The sequence below is a fragment of the Aquarana catesbeiana genome, linkage group LG01 (genome assembly GCF_042186555.1).
Source record: "Aquarana catesbeiana isolate 2022-GZ linkage group LG01, ASM4218655v1, whole genome shotgun sequence".
NCBI lineage: Eukaryota > Metazoa > Chordata > Amphibia > Anura > Ranidae > Aquarana > Aquarana catesbeiana.
The window spans coordinates 54573211-54600454 of record NC_133324.1 but is presented as its reverse complement, the minus strand read 5'-3'; the positions used below and the strand labels follow the sequence as shown (position 1 = coordinate 54600454).

The 27244-nt window shown below is 46.8% G+C and overlaps 1 protein-coding gene across 2 annotated transcripts in view; it reads right to left on the bottom strand.

The window, feature by feature from the left end:
* PIK3C3 (phosphatidylinositol 3-kinase catalytic subunit type 3) overlaps positions 1-23689 on the bottom strand; it is a 311657-nt gene extending 287968 nt beyond the window's left edge. The window contains exons 1-4 of one of the 2 annotated variants that reach the window (XM_073618729.1): positions 23490-23689; positions 20298-20486; positions 16693-16836; positions 12247-12376 (exon numbers count right to left, since the gene is read on the bottom strand). In XM_073618729.1, coding sequence (XP_073474830.1) covers positions 12247-12376; positions 16693-16836; positions 20298-20486; positions 23490-23557 — 531 coding nt within the window. In that variant the 5' untranslated portion in view covers positions 23558-23689. The remainder of the gene's footprint in view (positions 1-12246; positions 12377-16692; positions 16837-20297; positions 20487-23489) is intronic. The other variant, XM_073618740.1, reaches the window with a different exon arrangement.
* Positions 23690-27244: the final 3555 nt, after the last annotated feature.

Here is a 27244-nt window from a genome sequence, read left to right as displayed (position 1 = left end):
ACCCTGAGGATCATCTCCTCTTGTTGTGTTCTATTACCACCCTGAGGATCATCTCCTCTTGTTGTGTTCTATTACCACCCTGAGGATCATCTCCTCTTGTTGTGTTCTATTACCACCCTGAGGATCATCTCCTGTTGCTGTGCTCTATTACCACCCTGAGGATCATCTCCTCTTGTTGTGTTCTATTACCACCCTGAGGATCATCTCCTGTTGCTGTGCTCTATTACCACCCTGAGGATCATCTCCTCTTGCTGTGCTCTATTACTGTCCTTAGGATCATCTCCCCTTGTTGTGCTCTATTACCACCCTGAGGATCATCTACTTTTGCAATCCCATACGGCTACTCCATGCATGGTTAATCCAGGGTGTGCCATATTGCTATTCCATGGACTGTCCATCTGTGCTGTGATATATTGCTGCCCTGTGGACTGTTTCTCTGGGCTCTGTCCCATTGCCACTCATCCTGTACACCCAGGTTCCCCAATAAACACACACATATCAAGTCCTGTGTGATCTGCCTCTGTGTGCTCTCTCTCTGTGCACTTTTAGTTCATCACAGACAATATACAGAATAGTAAAAGAATCTGTAGGAAGGGGAGGAGTGGGGGAGCTGGGTCAGCGTAGAGATTAGACACTTCCAGAAGAGGAGAGGACTTTGATGTGCAAAGAGGGTTGCCGGCGCTAGACAATGGACTCTTTCTGGAGTAGTAAACTACTTGAGTAAGTCCAAACGCACATCACAAGTGAATACAAATTTATGGAAAACCCTGCAAGTTTGCATTTAAAATACTTGATTTAAAGTGAAATCACCAAAGAAAACAAGCAGAGGTTTGGAGCTGCTACACATCTTTACTACAAGAGCGGTATTGTGACAATGGGGTCAATTCACAAAGCTTTACCACATGCGAGAAGGGTATCATGTTACTCATTTGCATAAATTATCACATTCGGTAAACCAACTTCAATTGACAAAAAAAAAAAAAAACACAACATTATGTTGGATTTACCAAAAAAAAAAAAAAAATCTGCTGGTAAATACCGCATAAAAAGCATGTAAGTCAAATTCACAAACGGACCAGAGCGTTAAAAAGCATGCGATATTTACCACCAGGGTTATGCTGGCGGTGTCACATGCAGCAATTGTCAAAACAACAGCCCCAAGGCCGTTTTGTGACAAATAGCTGGTTGCCAAGCAGCGGGCCGAGAACCCGGCTGCCACGTCCTTAACAACCGATGACTCATCAGCTGTCAGCGGGCTTGCCTGCTCACAGCTGATTGTAAAGAACGCCTCGCCTCGTGGCTATTTAAGAAATAGCAGACAGCGGGAGCCAACACAACGGAGGCAGTCGGTGTTGGAGAAAGACTGCGGTTTTTATTTTTAGCAGGCAGTGGCGGCGGACAAAAAAAAAAAAAAAAAAAAAATCTCCAGAGGGAGAAGAAACACCGCAGGGAGAAGAAACACCGCAGGGAGAAGACACAATTTTTAATAAAGGACTTGTCAAAAACCGTCTCGTGTTTTGTAACACTAAACTTTTTTTTTTTGGTGAATGGGTAGGGGTACATTGTACCCCATACTCATTCACATGGGGGGGGGCCAGGATCTGGGGGTACTCTTGTTAAAAAGGGGCTTCCAGATTCCGATAAGCCCCCCCCTACACGCAGACTCCCACAACCACTGGTCAGGGTTGTCAGGGAGAGGCCCCTTCCCCCAGCAACATGGGACAAGGTGCTTTGGGGTGGGGAAGGCAGCACCCACCTCCCCATGTTGAGGGCATGTGGCCTGGTATGGTTCAGGAAGGGGGTCATGGTCATTACTCCCCCCCCCCCCCTCCTGACCTGCCAGGCTTCATGCTCGAATAAGGGTCTGGTATGGATTTTGGGGGGGGATCCCATGCGGTTTCCGATTTAAATTTTGGCATGGGGTTCCCCTTAAAATCAATACCAGACCCGAAGGGCCTGGTATGGACTGGGGACCACACATTTTTTTTTCATAATTTTTAATTGGTTGTGTTTTTTTTTTTTTACAATCAGCGGTGAGCAGGATAGCATGCCGACAGCTGATCAGTTGTTAAGGACGCGGCGGCCGGCTTGCCAGACCACTCCTTAGCAACCAGCTCAATGCAGTAATTACCACTAAATCGAACAAATACCACATGCGGCATTTAACTACAAATTCTTAGTGAATTGAACACTTGTACAATTGTTACCACATTCGGTATTCTACCGTATAGAATTAGAATAAATTAGTTATTTAACTCTTAGTTAATTAACACCAATGACCTTATGTTTCGAAGTGCAAAGCCCTGTGCCCTGATCAGGTAACATCCATGGCAGGCAATCATGGCCAATGACAATGTCCACATGGGTTTGTTTACCAAACAAAGCCACCCTTCTGGCACTCGCACTAGAATGATCCAAAAAGTGGGGCCACTGTCATTAGGACAGCAGAATTATCTGCATCATTATACTGTAAATTCAAGGAGACCAAATGGTGTCCACTTCGGGGGGAAGCAAAATGATGCCCTGGGCTGTATCGTACTGTCTTCCAAGATGAACGATGATGGACATCAGTCAACACAGAAGACTGAGGACATCTTGTGGAGGAGAAGAGATACTGCATGGGAAAAGGCAAGTGTTCCAGCTGTTGGAGTTGTTGGTTTTTTTTTTTTATTCCTCCTTGGGGATATTAGTCCAGAGTTGGGTAGTAATATGCATTCTAAAAAAAAAAAAAAAAAAAAAAAAAAAAAAAAAAAAAAAAAAAAAAAAAGGTGGTGTCCATTTGTCACATTAAGGCCCCTTTCACACTGGGGCGCTTTAGCGCTAAAAATAGCGGCTGCTAATCGCGGCTGCAAATCGCTCTGAAACAGCCGCTGCTGTGTCTCCAATGGAGCGGTGCGCTTGCAGGACTTTGGAGCTCTGAAGGAGCGGTGTATTTACCGCTCCTAAAGCTCCCCTTCCCATTGAAAACAATAAAGCAGTGCTGCAAACCCACCGGCAAAGCGCCGATGCAGTGGCGCTTTGCGGGCAGTTTTAACCCTTTTTTGGCCCTAGCGGGGGTTAAAAACGCCCCGCTAGCGGCCGAACAGCGCCGCTAGATATAGCGGCACTTTACAGCCAACGCCCGCGGCGATCCAGTGTGAAAGTAGCCTTAAAGTCCAACTCCTGGAAACTTTAAATTGATCCCTTGCAGTGGCTGTGCCCACTGCAAGGGTTAATTGTATTGGTTTAGGGGACCCAGAATTTACTTACCTGATCCTCTGCACTGATGGACTGGTCCCCTCAGTGTCTTCTTCCCCATACTCCACAGGTCTGGGTGCTGACATCATCAAGGCCAATGCAGTGCCAGCCTTCCCTTCCCCTACCCCCACAGTCCAGCACTGGCGGTCCTCTTTAGTGCAATCTGACAGCGTCATACTACCCATTTCCTGTGAGTTCAGCATGTTAATTACAACTCCCCCTTCAATGAGGGTGTCATCACCCAGGCTGGGCTCACAGTACTTCACGACTAAGTGTCTCTCGCATGTCATTACATGACCACCACTCAGTCCTGGAAGAAGATCTATCAGATGCCAGAAGGAGGAAAAATAGCTGCGGTGACATCATACAACTTAAATATAAAATATGGGGAGGAGGCTTCAGGTGGTGGTGGAGATGAAGGTAGAGGAAGAGGTGGTGGTGGTGGTGGTAGTAGAGGTAGAGGAAGAGGAAGAGGAAGAGGAAGAGGTAGAGGTAGAGGTAGAGGTAGAGGTAGAGGTAGAGGTAGAGGTAGAGGTAGAGGTAGAGGCAGAGGTAGAGGCAGAGGTAGAGGCAGAGGTAGAGGTAGAGGTAGAGGTAGAGGTAGAGGTAGAGGTAGAGGTAGAGGTAGAGGTAGAGGTAGAGGAAGAGGTGGTGGTAGAGGAAGAGGTGGTGGTGGTGGTAGAGGTAGAGGTGGTGGTGGAGGTAGAGGTAGAGGTAGAGGTGGTGGTGGAGGTAGAGGTAGAGGTAGAGGTAGGAGGAAAAGGTGGTGGTGGAGGTAGAGGTAGAGGAAGAGGTGGTGGTGGAGGTAGAGGAAGAGGTGGTGGTAGAGGTAGAGGTAGAGGTAGAGGTAGAGGTAGAGGTAGAGGAAGAGGTAGAGGAAGAGGTAGAGGTAGAGGAAGAGGTAGAGGTAGAGGAAGAGGTAGAGGTAGAGGTAGAGGTAGAGGTAGAGGTAGAGGTAGAGGTAGAGGTAGAGGAAGAGGTGGTGGTAGAGGAAGAGGTGGTGGTTGTGGTAGAGGTAGAGGTAGAGGTAGGAGGAAAAGGTGGTGGTGGAGGTAGAGGTAGAGGAAGAGGTTAGCGGTAGATGTACAAGTGGTGGAGATAGAGGAAGAGGTGCTGGCAGTGGTGGTGGAGGTAGAGAAAAAAGGTGGCGCTGAAGGAAGAGGTGGTGGTGGAGGAGGAAGTGGTGGAGGAGGTACAGGGTAGCGGTAGAGGTAGATGTACAAGTGGTGGCGGTGGTGAGGGTAGAGGTAGATGTACAAGTGGTGGAGGTAGAGGTAGAGGAGGAGGTATTACATGGCTGGAGTTTTGCCAAAAAAAAAAAAAAACAAACAAACAGGGAATTTTTTACAACATTGTACCACATAAAAGTCTCATACTCATACTGTATGTCCAGCAAAGACGACGTAAAAATTATTTAGATAAGCAAGTTGGCCACTGAAGGACCAAATTTCAACTGGTTCAGTATATCTCACTATCCACTTTTCTTGAACAGAACTGTTGGAAAACTTTCATTTGATCAGTGGCTGCAGCGCTAATCAGTATATTCTGAAAGCGGAGGAGTTCACGTAAGTGGGGGAATACATCGGTTTATATTCTACCACCCTCTTGCTCATCGAAAAAAAAAAAAAAAGAATCATCTATGGCCAACTATTATGCAAATTTCTTTCCTTCAACCACATGATTGAAGGAAAAAAAAAAATCCTTAAATTTTCCAATCAACACAGTCAGTGTCGATAGGGGAATCCTTTCTGCAGCGCTATTGTGTTCTACCCCCACCGGCAGAATACAAAAAAGATTGGGGGAAAAAAAAAAACCTGAAAGGCTGGTTGTACTGAAGTCTATCGATTAATCAACTTCCGTACAACCAGCCTGCACGGATCTAAATTCAGGAATTGGGATCCATCTATGGCTGGCTTTGTTCAGAGTTCTGGTCAAGCATACAGGTGCCGTCTAATTTGGTCTGGGCTTCAATGAGCTCTGGTCGTGAAAGGGTTAAGACTGAATCATTACATCCTTGCATAAGCCCAATAGTGACCGGTTCTCTTTACAGTTCATGTCTCCTTTAACTCTGAAGAGAAAATCCAGACAAAAGAGATAGTAGCGGTTAAGCTGCCAGAAGATATGATTGTGCCACCCGCTGCCCCTGATACCATTAAACCTTCCCCCTTATCCTGCGGCCATAAAGAGAATCCTTTAATTAGCTTTTTCTTTAGTGTGAAGGTGAGCTGGCCTTATAAAAAAAAGCTGCTATTCCATGAAAACAAAGCCACCCTTTATTGATGCAGTAAATCAGAGGAGAAGAATATTGGACATATTTACGGCTCTGGTCTGTCCCCATCTGTCGCTCAAATCCTCTCCCTCCAAATAAACCTCAGCGCTTTTCATAGAACGCAAAGGCCAAAAAGAGGAAAATCATAAACAGACGGGGCACAGATAGATGAAAAGGAAGAAAGATAAAAAAGCGAAATGCGTCTAACAGCTGCCATGGGAGTAAAACTGAACCGTGCTGTGAAATTAGGGGATTTACAGCAAGATCACAGATCGCTTCCTTTAGATGGGAGTATTATCACTAAATTGTTGTGAGGGGTCCGGATCTAACATAGCAATATGACTGAAAGCTGAACTCTGGGCACAAAAAACTTTTTAAATACAGTATATTCCACAATAGCCACAAAGGATACAAATCCACTTTGTGTGCACCCAATGTCTTTGCAAACTCAGATGCATCCGCACTGTGCTGTACATAGCCTATGCAGAGAGCAGAGTTATGGGAGGGGCCCAGCAGGCTCCACCCATTACAAGCTACCTGCAGAACACTATATGAGGAGGCGGAGACAAGACCAGTCATCCTGCACAAGGAGAGAGAGAGAGAGAGAGAGAGAGAGAGAGAGAGAGAGAGAGAAGAGCTATGGGAGGGGCCCAGCAGGCCCTGTCCGCTACAAGCTGCCTGCAGAACACTACAGGATGGGGCGGAGACAATACCAGTCATCCTGCACAAGGAGAGACAGCAGAACTGTGGGAGGGGCCCAGCAGGCTCCACCCATTACAGGCTGCCTGCAGAACACTATAAGAGGAGGCGGAGACAAGACCAGTCATCCTGCACAAAAAGAGCAATAAGAGCTTTGGGAGGGGCCCAGCAAGCTCCACTACAAGCTGCCTTCAGAAAACTACAGGAGGGGGCGGAGACAAGACCAGTAATCCTGCACAAGGAGAGAGAGAGATGAGCTGTGGGAAGGGCCCAGCAAGCCCTGTACGCTACAAGCTGCCTGCAGAACACTACAGGAGGGGGTGGAGACAAAACCAATCATCCTGCACAAGGAGAGACAGCAGAACTTTGGGAGGGGTCCAGCAGGCTCCATCCATTACAGGCTGCCTGCAGAACACTATAATGCCCTGTACACACGATCGGATTTTCCGACGGAAAAAGTGCGATCGGATTGTGTTGTCGGAAATTCCGATCGTGTGTGGGCTCCATCGGACTTTTTCCGTCTGAATTTCCGACACAAAGTTTGAGAGCAGGATATAAAATTTTCCGACAACAAAATCCGATAGTTTAAATTCCGATCGTGTGTACACAAATCCGACGTACAAAGTGCCACGCATGCTCAGAATAAATTAAGAGACGAAAGCTATTGGCTACTGCCCCGTTTATAGTCCCGACGTACGTGTTTTACGCCACCGCGTTCAGAACGATCAGATTTTCTCCGACAACTTTGTGCGACCGTGTGTATGCAAGACTAGCTTGAGCCAACACCCGTCGGAAAAAATCCGATGGATTTTGTGGTCGGAATGTCCGATCGTGTGTACAGGGTATAAGATGAGGCGGAGACAGGACCAGTCATCCTGCACAAAAAGAGAGAGAGAAGAGCTGTGGGAGGGGCCCAGCAGGCTCCACCCACTACAAGCTGCCTTCAGAAAACTACAGGAGGGGGTGGAGACCAGCCCAGTCACCCTGCACAAGGAGAGGGCGCAGAGCTGTAGGAGGGACCCATCAAGCTCCGCCCGCTACAGGCTGCCTGCAGAACACTACAGGAGGGGGTGGAGACACGACCAGTTACCCTGCACAAAGAGAGCAGGGCTGTGGGAGGGGCCCACCAGGCCCCTCCCACAGGGGCCTGCTGGGGTGATAAAAATCACCCCTTACAGTGGGACTGTGACCGCACTGCAAGAGTTAACTCTGCTTAGTGTGGCAGAGCGTAAAAGTAATTTTACTTACCCAATTCTCCACTCCCCCCGACAGGCGGTGCTCCCCCATACACTGGCGGTGGAAGGTCCCTCAGCGTCCACAAAGCTGAGGACCCTGCATTGGTTGACAACATCAGGACCTCAGACCGCTGCGGCATGGGGGAGAGGACGCTGCAGGGACTATTCTAGCAACACGCTGGATGGAGTACGTAAATCTACTTTTAGATTAAGACCTAAAGGAGCACTTAACCCTTGCAGTGCAGGCACAGCCCCACAGCAAGGAATTATTTTCAAGTTTCCTGGCGTTCAGCTTTAAAAAAAAAAAATGTAACTATATACAGGCAGTCCCCGACTTACAAACGACTGACTCCTACTTACAAACAGAGGGAGACAACAGGAAGGGAGAGGAAATCTCCCCCTAGGAAGGGTGAATTCACTCCTGTAAGAATTATGGGGAAAAGGTACTTCCCACTGATGGTTTAATCACCAATTCTTGTTTCCACGACAACCCAAAATTTTCAAATCCAATTGTCACAGGGACAGAAAGAGAGGGCACAGACAGCAAAACAAACCCTATAGGGGCGTTAGGCTCTATTCACACTTGTACAACTTTGACGCAACTTTGGATGGGTGCAACTTGGATACGATTTTGGCTTTGACCAGTGATAATGGACAACTGTTGCAGTGTATAACATTCAGGTACGACTCTCATGCAACTTTTGGGGGTTAACATTGAAGTTTATGACCATCAAGCTGCATGAAAGTCAAACCAAAGTAGTGCATGAACTACCTTGAAGTCGCTGCAACTTTAAGACCCCTTTCACACCGAGGGCATTTTGCAGGCACTATAGCGTTAAAAATAGCGCCTGCAATGCGCCCTCAAACAGCTGCTCCATTGTCTCCAGTGTGAAAGCCTGAGGGCTTTCACACTGGGGCGGTGAGCTGGCAGGACGTCAGGAAAAGTCCTGCCAGCAGCTTCTTTGGAGCGGTGAAGGAGCAGATCCCCGTTCTGACAGGGGAGTAGAGAGAGATCTGCTGTTCCTAGTGATCAGGAACAGCGATCTCTCTGTACTCCCTGTCAGTTCCCTCCCCCCACAGTTAGAAACACCTCCCTAAGGAGCACATAACCCCTTGATCACCCCCTAGTGTTAACCCCTTCCCTGCCAGTGACATTTATACAATGATCAGTGGCTATTTTTCTTTTTTTTTAATTTTAATTGTCAGTATTTTTTTTGTTTATAGCGCAAAAAAGAAAAACCGCAGGAGGTGATCAAATACCACCAAAAGAAAGCTTTATTTGTGGGGAAAAAAAAAAAGGACAATTTTATTTTGGTTACAGCGACGCACGACCGCGCAATTGTCAGTTAAAATAACACAGTGCCGTATCGCAATAAACGGCCTGGTCATTAAGGGGGTAAATCCTTCCGGGGCTGAAGTGGTTAAACACACTGCATATAACTGGTTGCTAAAGAGGGGGCCGGGAAGCCGGGCACCGCGGCCTTAACCGATGAGTCATTAGCTGACAGTGGGCTTCCCTTCGGGTCTAGTATGGATTTGGAGGGACCCCCCCCCCCCCCCCATGCAAAATGTAAAAAAAAAAAAAAAAGGCGTGTGATTCCCCCTTCAAAAACCATACCAGACCCTTATCCGAGCATGCAGCCCGACAGTTCAAAAAAGGGAGGGGACGAGCGAGCATCTCCTACTCTCCTGAACCATACCAGGCAGCATGCCCTCAACATGTGAGGGGATAGGTCCTTTGGGGACCCGCCCGCTGCATCTTTTAGAGGAGGAAAGGTCCGGCCGGTCATGTAATCATGATCTCGGCTCTGAAATTTGGCATTTGCAGCATTTACAGTATTTTAATAAATCACACACACAGGGTACACAATAGGAGGCAGTGCTGATAGTGCAAACAGGATAGAGTGGCTTAACAACCACTTTAAGTGGTCATATGTATTTTATGCATTTTATTTACCTGTTAAAGCCTGCTTTGTGTGGATAGCCAAATTCCATTACGGTAAGAGGAAACCTCTCCCCTGTGATTTTGCTGTTGGCGATGTGTTGCCAGCAGTAGAATCACACGTCCAATATGACCCCAAGGAAGAAAAGCACTGTGCAAAAGGAGTGTGAGAACATGGCACAATGGCATCATGCCCAGTATCTCTGAACCCAGCACAGGGGCTTAGAGCTTGGCACTCCTGCCTTGCAGCACTGGAGTTCTTTTTTGAATTTGCAGCCAGGACACTATCTGCATATTTTCCCCCAAGTAATCCCGATTTCTCCCACACTCCAAAGACATTCTGGTAACTTAAATGGCTAAACTGGTATGTGTGTGCAAGTATATATGCATGAGATATAGGGGCCTTAGATTGTAAGTTGATGTATGTAAAGCGCTGCTATATAAATTGCTGTAATAAATAAACCCAGAAGAGAACCAGCACTGGACCATAGAATGAAACGTCTGCAGGGAAAAGCGTTGGGGGAAGACGAATGCTGCTTCTTTATTTTGAAAAGTGGGCAATGGATTTAAAGAGGGTAGAGTTAGACATGCGTCTCAATCTCCTATGCATCTGAAGTACAATCAGAGTTTGGATTGCGCTCCAGAGGCTACTGATAGGTGGTGAGGAAGAGAAGCAACACCTCCTCACCACCTCTTAACTCCATTTTTGCCGACAAACACGCATTTGCGGCACATTGCCATTTACTTGAATGTGCAGTACACAGTGTTAATTTTGGCAGCAAATTTTCGATTTAGTCTTGGACTAAAACTAAAATGCCATTTTAGTACTAATTTTGGTCTTCTGCAAGTGTTTTAGTCATAGTCTTTGACTAAAATGCCATTTTAGATTTAGTCCCATTTTAGTCATCGGATTTTAGTCTACTAAAATGACACAGCCCCCCGCCCTCTGCACAGTCCCTCACAATACACAGCCCCCCAGCACTCCCAGGAGACCCCCACAATACACGGCCCTCCACAATACACAGCCCCCTGCACTCCCAGGAGACCCCCACAATACACAGCTCCCCTGCACTCCCAGGAGACCCCCACACTCCCAGGAGACCCCCACAATACACAGCTCCCCTGCACTCCCAGGTGACCCCCACAATACACAGCTCCCCTGCACTCCCAGGTGACCCCCACAATACACAGCTCCCCTGCACTCCCAGGTGACCCCCACAATACACAGCTCCCCTGCACTCCCAGGTGACCCCCACAATACACAGCTCCCCTGCACTCCCAGGTGACCCCCACAATACACAGCCCCCTGCACTCCCAGGAGACCACCACAATACACAGCTCCCCACCCTCTGCACAGTCCCTCACAATACACAGCCCCCCAGCACTCCCAGGAGACCCCCACAATACACAGCCCCCCTGCACTCCCAGGAGACCCCAACAATACACGGCCCTCCACAATACACAGCCCCAATGTACTCCCAGGAGACCCCCACAATACACAGCCCCCTGCACTCCCAGGAGACCCCCACAATACAAAGCTCCCCTGCACTCCCAGGTGACCCTCACAATACACAGCTCCCCTGCACTCCCAGGTGACCCTCACAATACACAGCTCCCCTGCACTCCCAGGTGACCCTCACAATACACAGCCCCCTGCACTCCCAGAGGACCCCCAGTCTCCTGGGACAGCACTGCCAGCGTACTCTAAAGTTAAGAATAAATCACTGCCATGCCTTTCTCATACACTGCTCCTCTGGTGTCAGTGTCATTGTAAATCAAAGTCTCTAAATACCTCAATAGTTCAGTCTTTCATTGACCCGGTCACATGACTGCTCTCCTCTGACGTTTCATGGATGGCCATGTGATTGCTCTCCTCCAATCTAAAGTAACACTCGGAGGAGAGCGGGCGACAAGAATGGAGCTAATGAGATATTTAGAAGCTTTGTTTTACAATGAGAGTGACAAGGGAGGAGTGGTGTAGGAGAAGGGTCTGGCAGTGATTTTTTCCTAACTTTAGACTATGCTGGCAGTGCTGTCCAAAGGCCAGGAGTGGCGGAGCAGGCCGGCCTGACAGGCCCCGCAATGTGTGGCACCCGGGGCGGACCGCCTGATCCCAGCCCCCCTGTTGGTAAAAACAAATAATCGGCGTCTAGCACTGTGTTATACGCCAATAAATATGGTAGTTCATGAGGGTAAACGTCCCTCCTTGCCATTTTTGTCCTGTTCTTGTTCCTTAACGAAAACGGATTTGATTTTTGTCATAGTTTTCGTCAGTGGACGAAAATGTGCTGTACTTTTAGTTTCGTTTTCATCATTGTGAAAATGCCACTGACGAAATCTTTGATGAAAACGTTTTGTTGACGAAATTAACACTGGTAGTACAGAACAGACGGAACATGTAACATGTTCCCGAAGGTGAACCGCATCTTTTAGTGCATTCTCCGCTTTAAGCTTCCCCTGCCAGCCCCCTTCACACTTACCTGAGCCCAATCTCGATCCAGCAATGCGCCCGAGAGCAACGTCTCTCTCCACTCCCTCCTCACAGGGCAGATTGGTAGCAGTTGGCAATCAAATCCTGTGATGAGGGAGCGAAGAGTTGGGCTGTCTGTGTCTATGGACACAGGCAGTGTGGCTCAGGATCGAGCCTGCAGGTGCACAATGATAGGAAATGGCTTCCTATGGAGGCACACAGAGGACCCCAGAAGAGGTGGATCGAGGATGCTCTGTACAAAACCATTGCACAGAGCTAATAAGTATAAAAAAAAATTTTTCTTAAAATAATAAAACCTTTACAATCACTTAAAGTTTCAAACAGGACCTGGAAAACAAATTGGGAAATGATAGACCGGGTCATAGAGAGTTACCTTGGCCAGTCTGCTCATCTGATCCTCAGATATGGAGCTGCTCGTCCTTCCTGGTGTCTTGGTTGGTTCTGATCCATCAGCTTCAATATTTGGCCAAACTTTCAAGTCATGCATTCCCTGCCGAAACATCCTGCAGCAACATAAAATAGCTAAAAATGAGGACTCTATTCAAAGTATTAAAGATGACAATTAGATTGTAAAACAAATCTCTTAGTAAAAGAGCATCCAGAAACAAAAATTCAGTATATTGCAGCTTACTAGTCCATAGATTTGGTGGCTGCATTCATTTTCTTTGACTTTTTTCGCTGCTTTATTTGTATCTGGTGTTTCTTTAAGTAAGAGACAGAGAGGCAACGCTCACCAATTGTATACGGGACCAGTTATGTTACTCTAGGGGGGTTCTCTTTTGAATTGGACACAACACACCAGCGTTTTCAGTCTGTCCAAAAACTAAGCCTCAGTTCACACTGCTGAATCCATCTCCCCCCCCCCGTCCAGTGCAAATTGCTTGTGACTTTCATGTGCCATTATAGTGTATGGGACTCTAAGACGCATCAAAAGAGTGCAGGAACCTTTTTAGGCCTGGTTTTCCAAACTCTCCTAGAAGCCTTCCCTCCTGGCAGTAGCGTTTTGACAGAAAAAATGCCTGATGATGGAAAAGTGTCTTACACTTCTACAAGCGCTTAGGCGCATTAACAGGCGTCAAGCACCTGGTTGTTAATTCATTTAATTGGCCAAAATAGTAAATTTAACACAGGTTTGGATGCATTTACAAGCATCAAGCGTTTTTTTTTTCTGCCAAAAGTCTGCTGCTCCTGAAAACACTGGCAGTGTTTTTTATTTTTTGCCTCTAAAATCCCCTGCCACTAAATGCTGCTAAAAGCCTGAGATCCACCTGAGGAAGACACGTGACCCTGTGTCGACACGCGTAGGGGAGGGGCTAGGACGGTGAAGGCATTTGGGCTCTACAGTGTTTTCAGGAGCTGTCCGAATATTTGGATGTGCGGCTCTGTGTTACACATTTTAAACCAATATTCCCTTAGTGTGGTGCGTTGGAAGCACCTATACAATGTGAATACCCTGTACATTTTTAAAAAAATGTTGATAGTGTTTAAAACAATTCAAGCACTATTGGCATCTTTCTCTCTGCATATACTCTGTTGCTGACATATTGAAGAAAAGATTGCGGGAGAAGTTGAGGAGCCAGCTGTGTTGGATTTCCCTGGAGTCCTGGGATGGCTCATAGGTGCTATTTGACCCTGCTTAGCTGGGCGGGGGGGGCTAGAGATAAGCCTATACCCATGGGGGGGGGGGGGGGGGAGCAGGTGTGAGGTGTTTCGCTGGTGGTTTGGATGTTCATTATTTCATCCATTAACATCAACTTGTGTGACATTCGTTCAATATTTCAATATATGGACTTTTTTGCACTATATTGCATGGACATTTATCCTGCATCTTGCATGTGTTCTTATCTTTATTGATTGTTTTGGTATATGTATTTTGTAGTTCCACCCAAAAATGTTACTTCCGCTTTAAGTGACGGTGACCCCCCTGACATGCCACATTTGGCATTAAAATTTTTTTTTGGGGGGGGGGGGGGGGGGGGAGCGGATACCCTCTTTGCAGAGGCATCCAGCTCCCACTTCCTCCAGGGGCTCTGCGGCGCCGGAAGGAAGTTCACCTCTCCCCCATCCCTCCCTGCAATCATCTGGGACATGTCACAGGTCCCAGAAGATTGCGCAGCCAATCACAGCGCGCAGAGCGGCTCGTACATTCGCAGTGCATGCCGGGTTGTGAAGCCACAGCCGGGCGCCCACAGTAGTGATGTCGGTGCCGCAGAGAGGAGGGGGGGGCGGGCTTCGTTCGCCCACATCGCTGTACGGTGGGATAGGCGAGTGTCTGATTATTAAAAAAGTCAGCAGTTACAATTTTTGTAGCTGCTGACTTTTAAATGGGTGGAACTCCGCTTTGAGTACCTTTTTAGGCCTTTTTTTCCAAACTCTACTAGAAGCCTTCCCTCCTGGCAGCAACATTTTGGCAGAAAAAAAGCCTGACGATGGAAAAGCATCTAACGCTTCTACAAGCACTTGGGCGCGTTAACAGGCGGCAAGCACTTGGTCATTAATGCATTTAATTGGCCAAAATAATACATTTAACACGTGTTTACAAGCATCAAGCATTTTTTTTTTCCTGCCAAAAGTCTGCTGCTCCTGGACACGCTGGCAGCGTGTCTTTTAGGGCTGAAACAACTAATCGATTATGAAATTAATCGATTACTATTTTCATAATCGGCCAGTAACATAATGGGGTTAAAAATAATAAAATTAGCCCTTTATAGTACAAAAAGAGCAAATAATCGCTACTGTAAATATTACTTTCACAGTTCTACAGTTAAAAAAATTAACCCCTTACAGTAGCGATTATTTGCTTTTTTGTACTATAAAGTTTTTTTTAACCCCATTATGTTACTAAACGTCTTAGACCTGGTTCACATCTTTGTGTTTTTTGGTGCTTTTTGCAGAAACGCACTACAGTTCATTTACATGGTTTTCTATGGGACACGTTCACATCCATGCTTTTTTTCAGCCGCTGCCTATTTGGAAAGGGTGATTTCTTGGTTCAATATACTTCAATGAAGAAGCTGCAGAAAAGCATGTAATGCGTTTTTGCAGCAATTTGTATTTTTTAATCTGCCCAACAACAAATTGGCCAAAAAACTATTTCTCTTCTAATAGTGTATACAGTATATCTCTTGTGTCTGTTATTCTCAGAGTGGATTCAATATTTTGCTCCCCAACCATATAGTTGGTTATTTATATTTACCCCTGCATATAGAGATATTTAGGAATAAATTGCCCTTTTTTAAACTTTACACATTAACTAAATTATACACCACACTATTTTTTTTAAGGTTATTAACCGATTAATCGAAACAATAAATCGACCAAATAATCGATTATGAAAATAATTGTTAGTTGCAGCCCTAGTGGGTTTTTTTTGCCTTTAATTGCCGGTTCACACTACTGCGCTCTGCGAGATCGCATGTGATTCACACCGCACGGCAGTGCAAATTACATGCTATGTCCGTGCAAAGCGATTTTAGCCACACAGATAGTATGGCCGATATCGCATTTGACCCTTTTTTTGGTCCGCACCAGAATTGGATCGCATGGGTGATCTGATCCCTGTCCCAATAGTTCGCAGTGCGATATGCGAGCTGAAATGGGGGTGACATTAACAATGTATTGACACTCCCTTGCAGTTTGCATATGGCAGTGTGAACTGCCGTGCGAGTCGGGTGCGACGCGGGAAGCCGCAGTGGATTTGCAGGGTTCCCACGTCGCACAAGTGTGAACCGAGCCTAAAAGTCCCTGCCACTAAAAGCCTATGTGTGCACAGACACACAGGATAACATACAGGGGCGTCTAACGGCAGAAAAAATAAATAAAAATTTTTTAAAATACACGACAGACGCCCCCAGAAGCAGCTGGGAAAGAAAAAATGTTTAGTGTGCACGAGGACTTAAAAAGTTGCTGCGACCTGAGTTGCATTGATTGGAACAGCTGACATTCAAATAAATGCGTTTTCACATGTCATGTGTCACAAGTTGTATGACAAGTCATAGCAGCGTGAACCAGGACTAAAGCTGGGTATGCATGGAATGAAATTTGGCTGGTCCAGCAGGAAACATCTGTGGGTAGCCCATCTTTGTTCTTTGTTCAACACAAGCCGATCGCTCCACTGTCGCATGGTCCTGCTGGGGGGGGGATTAGTCGCAGCAGTCGGGAAACAAGAGTGCAGCAGGGGAGTCTGAGCTTTTTCATTCAGCCTGCTGGTTGAATGGAAAAAAAAAAAAAAAACACAAACAAAGGATGTACAGTAGGTGCATGAACTGAACAACTGATTGCGGGTCTATGCAGTTGGAAGTGCAGTTCCAAATTAAACCAACTGTGTTCGGTGTAAAAGGGCCTTTAATAAAAACATAAAAAGAAACAGGTTGCTACTCAATTTTAATCTCAAAAGCAAGATTTTTTTTACCTAGATTTTAATACTTCAAATCTGAAGTTGAATCTACTTATATTTGCTCCAACCCCCTTACCCCATCAACATGCTAATGACATTTTTAAATAAAACTTTTACAATTTCACGACAGACTTTATTTTACACTCAGTGATGTAATCACTGGGGTCTCTGTGCTTCTCCATGGACATGGGCGATAGGAGGGGCCTCCTGAAAACATCCTCCCTCAGTACTCCTCTCAGGAGCCCCCAGCCCTGATATCATACGATTTGCTGTAGTTTCTAATGCACATTATGAGAAGCTCACAGTGCGCAGTGAAATCAGAGTAAGCCATTCCAGTCCAGGAGAGGAACCTGTACAGCTGTGCAAGACAGAAGGGAAGGCTGGAGTTCAGTTTTTATCTACAACTCTTTTCTATTATCTTACCCGTATTTACCAAACAGTGACACGGTTGTTCCTCCCACAGGGATGGCCTTCCCGGGTCCATATACGTCCCATATAGTCAGCGCCACCTGAGCGTTTCTGGGTAAGTCCGCGTATTTCACTGGCAGCTTCAGCCACTCGTTCCAACTGAAACACACAATGTATAAACCTAAAATGTGACGTATCATGCAGATAGACTACACCAGAAGTAGACAACCTGTAATTAGTCATTGTGAAAAGACAAATCACCCCATTCTACCAGGATATGTTAGGAGTTGGTACGTGTGCTGGGAAATCCTTTGTGATGTGCCCTGGAAGACGTAAATTTATGACGAAATAAGGAGGAGTTACATGTGGACATCATTACGTTCCCGGAAGTGCGGGTGGATCACTGTGTTTGCCGGTGGAGAGAGGTTTATACTAGGGATGCACACCGAAATTTTGGCAGCCGAAACATATTGCCCGAAAATGTAGTTTTCAGCATATTGCTGAAAGAAAGTGCCGATAGCGCAGTAGCGGTGGCCACGTGGCCGGGTGCCGCCCATTGTGGGGTGTAATCCTGGCGGCTCAAGGTCCTGTCCTCCCCTCCCTCCTCCTCTCCTTGCAGAGTGGCGATCTCCCTGTGTCCGGGAGCTGAATTGCCCAGGCAGAAGTAGCAAAGTCCCGCCTCCCGTGATAGACGGCACACTGATCCAATGCCCAGTGTGACGTTATCACAGGGGGCGGGACATTGTTACTGCGGCTCGGGCAATTCAAATCCAGCTCCGTGACACAGCGGGAGATCATGGTCATCTACACATTTTTCTGCATTGCCCTTGCATGTGCACCTTGTTGCAAAGGCCATTTATAGATTGGGATGGTTGACACTTTTTTTGTACAGTTGGATAAATTGGGTGCATAAAAGACCAAATCCCTCCTTTGCACTTAAAAGTATTCAAATGGCCAAAATCTGCGATTCTAAATACTGTCATTTTTTTCAAACCTGCGCCATTGGCAGCCGAGTAAACCGGAATTAACATCGTTTTACATCGGAGACCCCGATCCAAGCCGAATCTGGCTTTGTTCGGGTCTTAGCTTAGGAGGCGGGCGCGTCAGCTGGTGGCTCGGGTCTCCCAATAGGACGGGAGGCCCGCGAAGAGCAGCAGAAGGCGGCGCCGGGGGGGGGTGTCTCTTTGTGCTTCTCTAGGATAACAGCTGAGCGGCTTTTAGCCGCATCGGTAGTTATCACTAAAATGCCATCACCCCGGTTTAACCCCTTCAAGCCATGAACGCAAATTTGCATACAGTGGGCAGGAAGGGGTTAAAGAAAGGTGAACTAACTTCTAAATATCCTGGCCACCCTCAGAATCCTGCGGCACACAGCAGCCGTGATGCCACGTTTTACATATATATATATATTTTAAACTTAGTTCACCTCCCACCCACCACCCCCAGCCTAAGTATTTTTCTTCAAAACAAAAAATCCCATACATACCTTTTTTTCTGTAGTCTTCTAGCCAGTCTAGGGCCGAAACAACTAAATCGATTATGAAATTAATCGATTAATCGGCCAGTAACATAATGGGATTAAAAAAAAAAACCTAAAAATTAGCCCTTTATAGTACAAAAAGAGAAAATAATCGCTACTGTAAATATTACTTTCACTGTTGCACAGTAAAAAAAAAAAAAAAACACAACCCCTTACAGTAGCAATTATTTGCTCTTTTTGTACTATGAAGGGCTAATTTTTTTATTTTATTTATTTTTTTTTTTTTTTTAACTCCATTATGTTACTAAATGTCTTAGGCCTGGTTCCCACCCATGTGTTTTTTTTTTTGGTGCTTTTTGCGGAAACGCACTACAGTTCATTTAACGTTCACATCAATGCTTTTTTCAGCTGCTGTGTATTTGGAAAGAGTCAAGGACCTTTTTCAATGCAAAACGGTGCTTTTTTGGTTCAATATACTTCAATGGAGAAGCTGCAGAAAAGCAATGTAATGCGTTTTTGCAGCAATATGTGTTTTTTAATCTGCCCAACAACAAATTAGCCAAAAAAAAGCATAAAAAAAAAAAAAAAAAATTAAAAAAAAAATATTTTTGCAAAAAATCTTTGTACATTCGCTGAATGAAAGGATGTTTTTCACTTGCTTTTAACATTCTGTTTTAAAATAAATATAATTTCTGAACAAAAACCACATACACTTCTTTGACCAAGAAGTTTTCTATTATTTCTAAATTTTCCCGTCACTGTTGTTGAAAACAAACGTCGATTTGACCCCGCTAACGATTTGAAAATAGAACGAACGTTCTTAAAATTAAATTTATTTTTTTTTGAAGGAAGACATTGTTTTTGTATGGCCAGCATATAATATTACAGTTCTGTCTGAAAATCTGCAAAACAGTCTAACTTTTTTTTTTCTTTAAATAAAAAAAATTTGATCGGAGTCTGATGATACTGACCAGATTCAACCTCTAATAGTATATACAGTATATCTCTCCTCTAATAGTATATACAGTATCTCTCCTCTAATAGTATATATACAGTATACCTCTCCCAATAGTATATATACAGTATACCTCTCCCAATAGTATATATACAGTATACCTCTCCTCTAATAGTATATACAGTATATCTCTCCTAATAATAAATACATTATATCTCTCCTCTAATAGTATATACAGTATACCTCTCCAAATAGTATATACAGTATATCTCTCCTCTAATAGTATATACAGTATATCTCTTCTGTCTGTTATTCTCAGAGTGGATAAAAAAATATGTTGCTCCCTAACCATATAGTTGGTTATTTATATTTACCCCTGCATATAGAGATATTTAGGAATAAATTGCCTTTTTTTAAACTTTACACATTAATTAAACTATACACCACATTTTTTTTTTAAGGTCATTAACTGATTAATCAAAACAATGAATCGGCCAACTAATTGATTATGAAAATAATCGTTAGTTGCAGCCCTAAGCCAGTCTGTTGACATGACGTCAGCTTACTCTTCTTCTTCTGGCAGTGGCGGAGGCTGACGTGTGATATATGACATGTTATCGCTGCCGAGTCCTGTAGTACTGTCAGCCCATCCTATGTGATGATGCACCCCCCAGGGCAGCAGGAAAATGACACGTGGTCCCAGAGGAAATGTACAAAATTTATATATATATATATATATATATATATATATATATATATATTTATATATATATATATTATATATATATATATACACACACACACACACACACACACACACACACACACACACATTGAGCATATAAACACCCGTTTTACATTTTTGGGCAGTAGGGATGTTTTTTTTTTTTTCAAAAATTTGACTTGGGGTTGTACAATGCAGCCCGGCTTAGATGTCAGTAGTTCTTAGCAGTTTCTTTGATGTGAATAAATAGCAACAATAAACAGACAGTAGTTTAGACGACGATGTAGGACAGGGATATGCAACTAGTGGACCTCCAGCTGTTGCAGAACTACAAGTCCCATGAGGCATAGCAAGACTCTGACAGTCACAAGCATGACACCCAGAGGCAGAGGCATGATGGGACTTGTAGTTTTGCAACAGCTGGAGGTCCACTCATTGCATATCCCTGATGTAGGACTTACTTCCATCTGGTACTGAAGGCTTTGTATGATGTCCTCACAGGGAGAGCCAACGGCTTTCCTTCGGCAAACACCTGGCCGGTGACATAGAGGTCCGAGCACGTCTCCTGGTACAGCCCCGAAAACTTCAGCATGGGGTCCTCCAGCACCGCCTTGTAGCTCTTCTGTTCCCTCTTACCCTCCAGACTTCCTCTGAAGTTAGAAAAAACACAAAAGAGAACATTGAGAAACCAGAAACTTCCCAAAGCTGCCACATCATTCATGACAATACAAAACTTCTCTGCTCCTGGGCACAGTTTACCTAAGACCCCTTTCCCACTGGAGCGGGCAGGACGGTAAAAAAAAGTCCTGCTAGCAGCAGCTTTGGAGCGGTGAAGGAGCCCATTGAAATCAATGGGGCACCGCGGCTATACCGCCAGCAAAGTGCCTCTGCAGAGGAACTTTGCAGTGTTTTTTTAACCCTTTCTCGGCCACTAGCGGGGGGGTAAAACCACCCCTGCTAGCGGCCGAATACCGCCACTAAGACGGTAAAGCGCTGCTAAAAATAGCGGCGCTTTACCGCTGACGCACCTCCCGCCCCAGTGTGAAAGGGGCCTTAAAATAAAAGTTTAAATCTGCTTCTGAGTGGTCACATTAATTGCATGTACTTGGATGAATTGTTCTTTTATGCCCCCCCCCCCCCTCTCTAGATGCTGGTTTAGACCCCACCCATCCTTCATACAAACACAATGCTGTGAAAAAGTATTTGCCCACGTCCTATTTTTTTTAGGGTTTTTTTTTTAATATTTGTCACACTTAAATGACTCAGATCATCACACAAATTTTCATATTACACAAAAATAACTCGAGTAAATACAAAATGCAGTTTTTAAAATGATGATTTAAAAAAAAAAAAAAAAAAGTACGGGGGGGGGGGGGGGGTAGGGGTAGTGACAAGTAGCGGAGGCATTGCCCTGGGTATGGAGGACCAGGTAGGAGGGAGAGGATTCATTCCAGGTATGGGGTTGGGGGGGGGGACAGGTCATAGGAAATGTGTGGTACAGTGACAAATAAAAGGGGGGTGGGGGGGAGGAGGGGTGAATACAGGAATGGGGGAGGAGGGGTGAATACAGGTATGGGGGGGGGGGGGGGGGGGAGGGTGAATACTACAGGAATGGGGGGGGGGTGAATACAGGAATGGGGGGGGGGGGGGGAGGGTGAATACAGGAATGGGGGGGGGGGAGGGGTGAATACAGGAATGGGGGGGGGGGAGGGGTGAATACAGGAATGGGGGGGGGGGGGGGAGGGTGAATACAGGAATGGGGGGGGGAGGGTGAATACAGGAATGGGGGGGGGGAGGGTGAATACAGGAATGGGGGGGGGGGAGGGTGAATACAGGAATGGGGGGGGGGGAGGGTGAATACAGGAATGGGGGGGGGGGGAGGGTGAATACAGGAATGGGGGGGGGGAGGGTGAATACAGGAATGGGGGGGGGGGGTGAATACAGGAATGGGGGGGGGGGGTGAATACAGGAATGGGGGGGGTGAATACAGGAATGGGGGGGGGGAGGGGTGAATATAGGAATGGGGGGGGAGGGTGAATACAGGAATGGGGGGGGGGAGGGTGAATACAGGAATGGGGGGGGGAGGGTGAATACAGGAATGGGGGGGGGGGGGGGAGGGTGAATACTACAGGAATGGGGGGGGGGTGAATACAGGAATGGGGGGGGGGGGGAGGGTGAATACAGGAATGGGGGGGGGGAGGGGTGAATACAGGAATGGGGGGGGGGGGAGGGTGAATACAGGAATGGGGGGGGGGGGGAGGGTGAATACAGGAATGGGGGGGGGAGGGTGAATACAGGAATGGGGGGGGGAGGGTGAATACAGGAATGGGGGGGGGGTGAATACAGGAATGGGGGGGGTGAATACAGGAATGGGGGGGGGGGGAGGGGTGAATATAGGAATGGGGGGGGAGGGTGAATACAGGAATGGGGGGGGGGAGGGTGAATACAGGAATGGGGGGGGGGAGGGTGAATACAGGAATGGGGGGGGGGAGGGTGAATACAGGAATGGGGGGGGGGAGGGTGAATACAGGAATGGGGGGGGGGTGAATACAGGAATGGGGGGGGGGAGGGGTGAATATAGGAATGGGGGGGGAGGGTGAATACAGGAATGGGGGGGGGAGGGTGAATACAGGAATGGGGGGGGGGGGAGGGTGAATACAGGAATGGGGGGGGGGAGGGGTGAATACAGGAATGGGGGGGGGGGGGGGAGGGTGAATACAGGAATGGGGGGGGGGGAGGGTGAATACAGGAATGGGGGGGGGGAGGGTGAATACAGGAATGGGGGGGGGGAGGGTGAATACAGGAATGGGGGGGGGGGGAGGGTGAATACAGGAATGGGGGGGGGGGGGGGGTGAATACAGGAATGGGGGGGGGGGTGAATACAGGAATGGGGGGGGTGAATACAGGAATGGGGGGGGGGGGAGGGGTGAATATAGGAATGGGGGGGGAGGGTGAATACAGGAATGGGGGGGGGGAGGGTGAATACAGGAATGGGGGGGGGGTGAATACAGGAATGGGGGGGGGGTGAATACAGGAATGGGGGGGGGGGAGGGGTGAATATAGGAATGGGGGGGGGAGGGTGAATACAGGAATGGGGGGGGGGAGGGTGAATACAGGAATGGGGGGGGGGGGAGGGTGAATACAGGAATGGGGGGGGGGAGGGTGAATACAGGAATGGGGGGGGAGGGGTGAATACAGGAATGGGGGGGGGGGGTGAATACAGGAATGGGGGGGGGGGGGGAGGGTGAATACAGGAATGGGGGGGGAGGGTGAATACAGGAATGGGGGGGGGGTGAATACAGGAATGGGGGGGGGGGTGAATACAGGAATGGGGGGGGGGGGTGAATACAGGAATGGGGGGGGGGGTGAATACAGGAATGGGGGGGGTGAATACAGGAATGGGGGGGGGGAGGGGTGAATATAGGAATGGGGGGGGGAGGGTGAATACAGGAATGGGGGGGGGGGGTGAATACAGGAATGGGGGGGGGGGGTGAATACAGGAATGGGGGGGGGTGAATACAGGAATGGGGGGGGGGGGAGGGGTGAATACAGGAATGGGGGGGGGTGAATACAGGAATGGGGGGGGAGGAGGGGTGAATATAGGAATGGGGGGAGGGAAGGGTTTATATAGGAATGGGGGGTATCTGACTCACATCTTGAGCTGCACACTGATGTCCAGGTCACAGCTGTACACATAGTAGAAGCGGTCCGCTTCCCCCATGGCGGCCTCTTCCCCGGTAATCCTCCTCCAGACAAAAAACAATAACAAGCCCGGAACCCGGCACGACCCGGCAGCGCTCTTTGATTGGCGGACCCTGCACGTGCTCTTCCGGGATTCCTTATGTCACCATGACAACGGCCGCAGCGTGCCTGTCAGCTGACTGGAGGCCGCGCCTGCGCGAGCGGCTTCTGTCACGTGACATGTGTTGGCGTAAGCCGTCTTCCCTTTAGTGAAGCGCGTGTGAGGCGCCATGTTGTGGTTGGGCCATAGAAGCCCGCTTTATTATCATTACATATCACCGTTATGGCGCCTGGTCATCATGCACATGAGATAATAAAGTTATATTACATGACGTCAGGGGGGGATTTATGAATGGAGAGTCCTCGGTTAGTACACACAGCAAAGGGGAATCCCCTTCCCCTCCAACACATAGTCCCTATTCACATAGAAGCTTTGACAAGTTAATAGAAATCAAACATCATTTTCAATAATTTTAAATCTGCAGCTGTCATTAAAATAATCCTCAGTGATCCTACCATGAAGGTCACTTCCTGTTATAGGGTGACAACGCTGTGTCCCATTATACTCCTGCGTTGTCACACAGCTTCCAATGGAGTCGCTGTTTCACAATACAGTGCCTTGAAAAAGTATTCATACCCCTGGAAATTTTCCACATTTTTGTCATGTTACAACCAAAAACTTAAATGTATTTTATTTGATAGACTAACACAAAGTGGCACATAATTGTGAAGTGGAAGGAAATTGATAAATGTTTTTCTAAATCCTCTACAAATAAATATGTGAAAAATGTGGCGTGCATTTGTATTCAGCCCCCTTTACTCTGATACCTCTAGTGGAACCAATTGCCTTCAGAAGTCACCTAATTAGTTAAATAGAGTCCACCTGTGTGTAATTTAATCTCAATATAAATACAGCTGTCCTGTGAAGCCCTCAGAGGTTTGTTAGAGAACCTTAGTGACCAAACAGCATCATGAAGGCCAAGGAACACACCAGACAGGTCAGGGATAAAGTTGATGCACACAAACACAATATACTAGCAAACTTATTTAGTCAAATATGAAAGACTGGGATGTGTCAAGGAAAAGCGTTCTAGAATGTTGGAGGCGGACCTTTCATTCATTCACCCATCCTTCTTTCATAGACCGCTTTTTATTGTGGGAACTAATTGTACAGCTTCTATGAATGAAGGAGGGGGACGCAAAGGGTGGGCAAAGTCAGGATTTTGTCGAGTTCCTGTAACGGATGGAGCTGCTTGTATTAACCCCCGCTATATGGAAGATCACCGCTGCGGGTAGGGTTGCCTCCTTTTCTTCAAGCCAAACCGGAACACTTTGGCGGCCTGTGACACCTTTGGGTGCCCCAAGGAGAGTAGTAATGCGGCGCGCATAGCAAAACGTGGGTGTGGCCAAATTGAACTTGCTGACATCATCACCCTGCCCCCCCTCCCCCCCCCCCCAGGAATGCTGAACCTGCCCCCAGACAGCCGCCCACAGCTCCTGGATGGCAACAGATTTGTGTGCGGCTAGCTTGGTTACTTGGAGAGCCACCGTCAGGTCTGAAAAATTGTGTCCGGGTTTCAGTCCACCTGAAACCTGGACACACGATTCAAAACCCGGACTGTCCGCGTGAATCCCGGACTGGTGGCAACCTTATCTTCGGGGGGTATCCAGGGGCAGAGAAATGAAGATTTCAAGAAGCATAGCAGCCACCAACACATGGGACAATCGTCATTCATGTAAGGTAAGGACTGTCCCTGGTCCCTGATTTAGAAAACAAATATCACTAACCTTCAGTTTTAAAGAAGAATCCCAGGTTATGGCAATTTTTTACCTTGTTTCATAATATACATAACCATTGGTACCCAATGCAATCTCCTGAACACTATGCAGTCACAGGGGTCACTTTTATGGTTTTTACTCACAAGTCCCTAGGATTTCCAGCTTCCTCCGGACACCATCCAGTGAATTAGACCATCCTACTCCAGATCAGATCCCTTGAAGAAAGCTAGTAGTCAGATCCAGGCTGCTTCTAGATCCCAGTACCGCAGCTCCTGAAACCCTGCAGAACAGCAACCCAATATTTAAAGGAGAAGTACAGCCAAACCTTGTTTGGTTGTACTTCTCCTGTGGATCACAGGAGTGCAGTTCAATCTGCACTCCTGTCATCCGTTTTCAGCAGACAGCGGGCTGAAATCCGCTGTCTGCTGACGTCACAGAGCCAGTCCAGGCTCAAGCAAGATCACAACCATATGGTCGGGATCCGCCCACATGTCTGGACTGGCACTTAGCTCAGCCTCTCAGCAGGCCGCTGAGAGGCGGTGCCAGCCGCTCCTGCTCCCTCCACAGCCCAGCGCTCCAGTGGGTCGCCAGTCACCAGCTCTCAGCTCAGAGAGCCCTGAGAACCGAGCGACTGGTGGTATTCGATGCTGCATCCAGCTAGGTAAGTATGAATCTGAAAAAAAATTATTCCCGTACTTCTCTGTTAACTACTTCCCATCCGGGCCAATTCTGGCACTTCGCTCCCACATGTAAAAATCATCATTTTTTTTCTAGAAAATTACTCAGAACCCCCAAACATTATACATATATTTTTTTTTAGCAAAGAGCCTAATGACGACCGTTGCAACCTTTTTTGTCACACAGTATTTGCGCAGCAATTTTTCAAATGCGTTTTTTTGGGGATAAAAACAGTAAAGTTAGCCCAATTTTTTTTGTATAATGTGAAAGATGATGTTACGCTGAGTAAATAGATACTCACTTCAGCTTGAGAAGCTTTGGAACTGACTAAATTGTCCTGTAGGGAACCCCTTTCTCATAGGAGCAAAGTGAATTTGCGACCAAAATGTTTTTTTCTTTAGTCTTGGCTTTGTTATCTCAATAAGGATATGGTGCTGCTACCCTTTTGTCCTGAACCTACTACAGGAAAATTGTTCTATTGTCGGATGTTGTCCAGGCTATTCTGATAATCTAAATGTCACGGGATATCTAAATGCCACCTATTTTTAGGGAATCCAATTCCATTTGCTTCCGGGGGTCCCCGTTGGGGGGGCTCTGGCCTTTAGTTCTAATTTTTTACCGGCAACATCCGCCAAGTTATTGCTCAGGTGCACACTTTGTAGCGTATAATTTCACCTTCTCACTTCTCTAGATCAGTAAAAGCCTCTTGAACATTTTGACATTATATCCCTTTCTCAGATCCCTTTTGGTAGGCCTCTTGTTACAATTGCTTTTGGATGTCCCGTGACTACTGAATGAGCTCCTATGTCCCTCAATGGATGATACAGAAAAATGTGTTTGTGTATTTTGAGAAATCTCTTTCTTTAGGTCTATTATGGGACACCGCTCCCACCCCTCATGTGTTATGACCAATCTTCTCAAACTGCTCGCTACAAACTTAAGAATGCTGAATGTTACAAGGATTCTATAGGCCAGTTTTTCTCAACCAAGGTGCTTAACCAAGATGGTGGGTTCTCCTGGGGTGTTGCGAGCATGAGATATAGTTTGTCTCTGATCAGCATCATGAGCTACCATGATGCTAATGGCATCATTTGATGCTATATTGATAGAGGATGGCTCACCCATACCATGGCAACACACAGCTCCAGGGCAGGTGACATGCAAGGCCACCCTAGCATTCATGTAAAGATGGAAGTCTGACTCCTTCAGA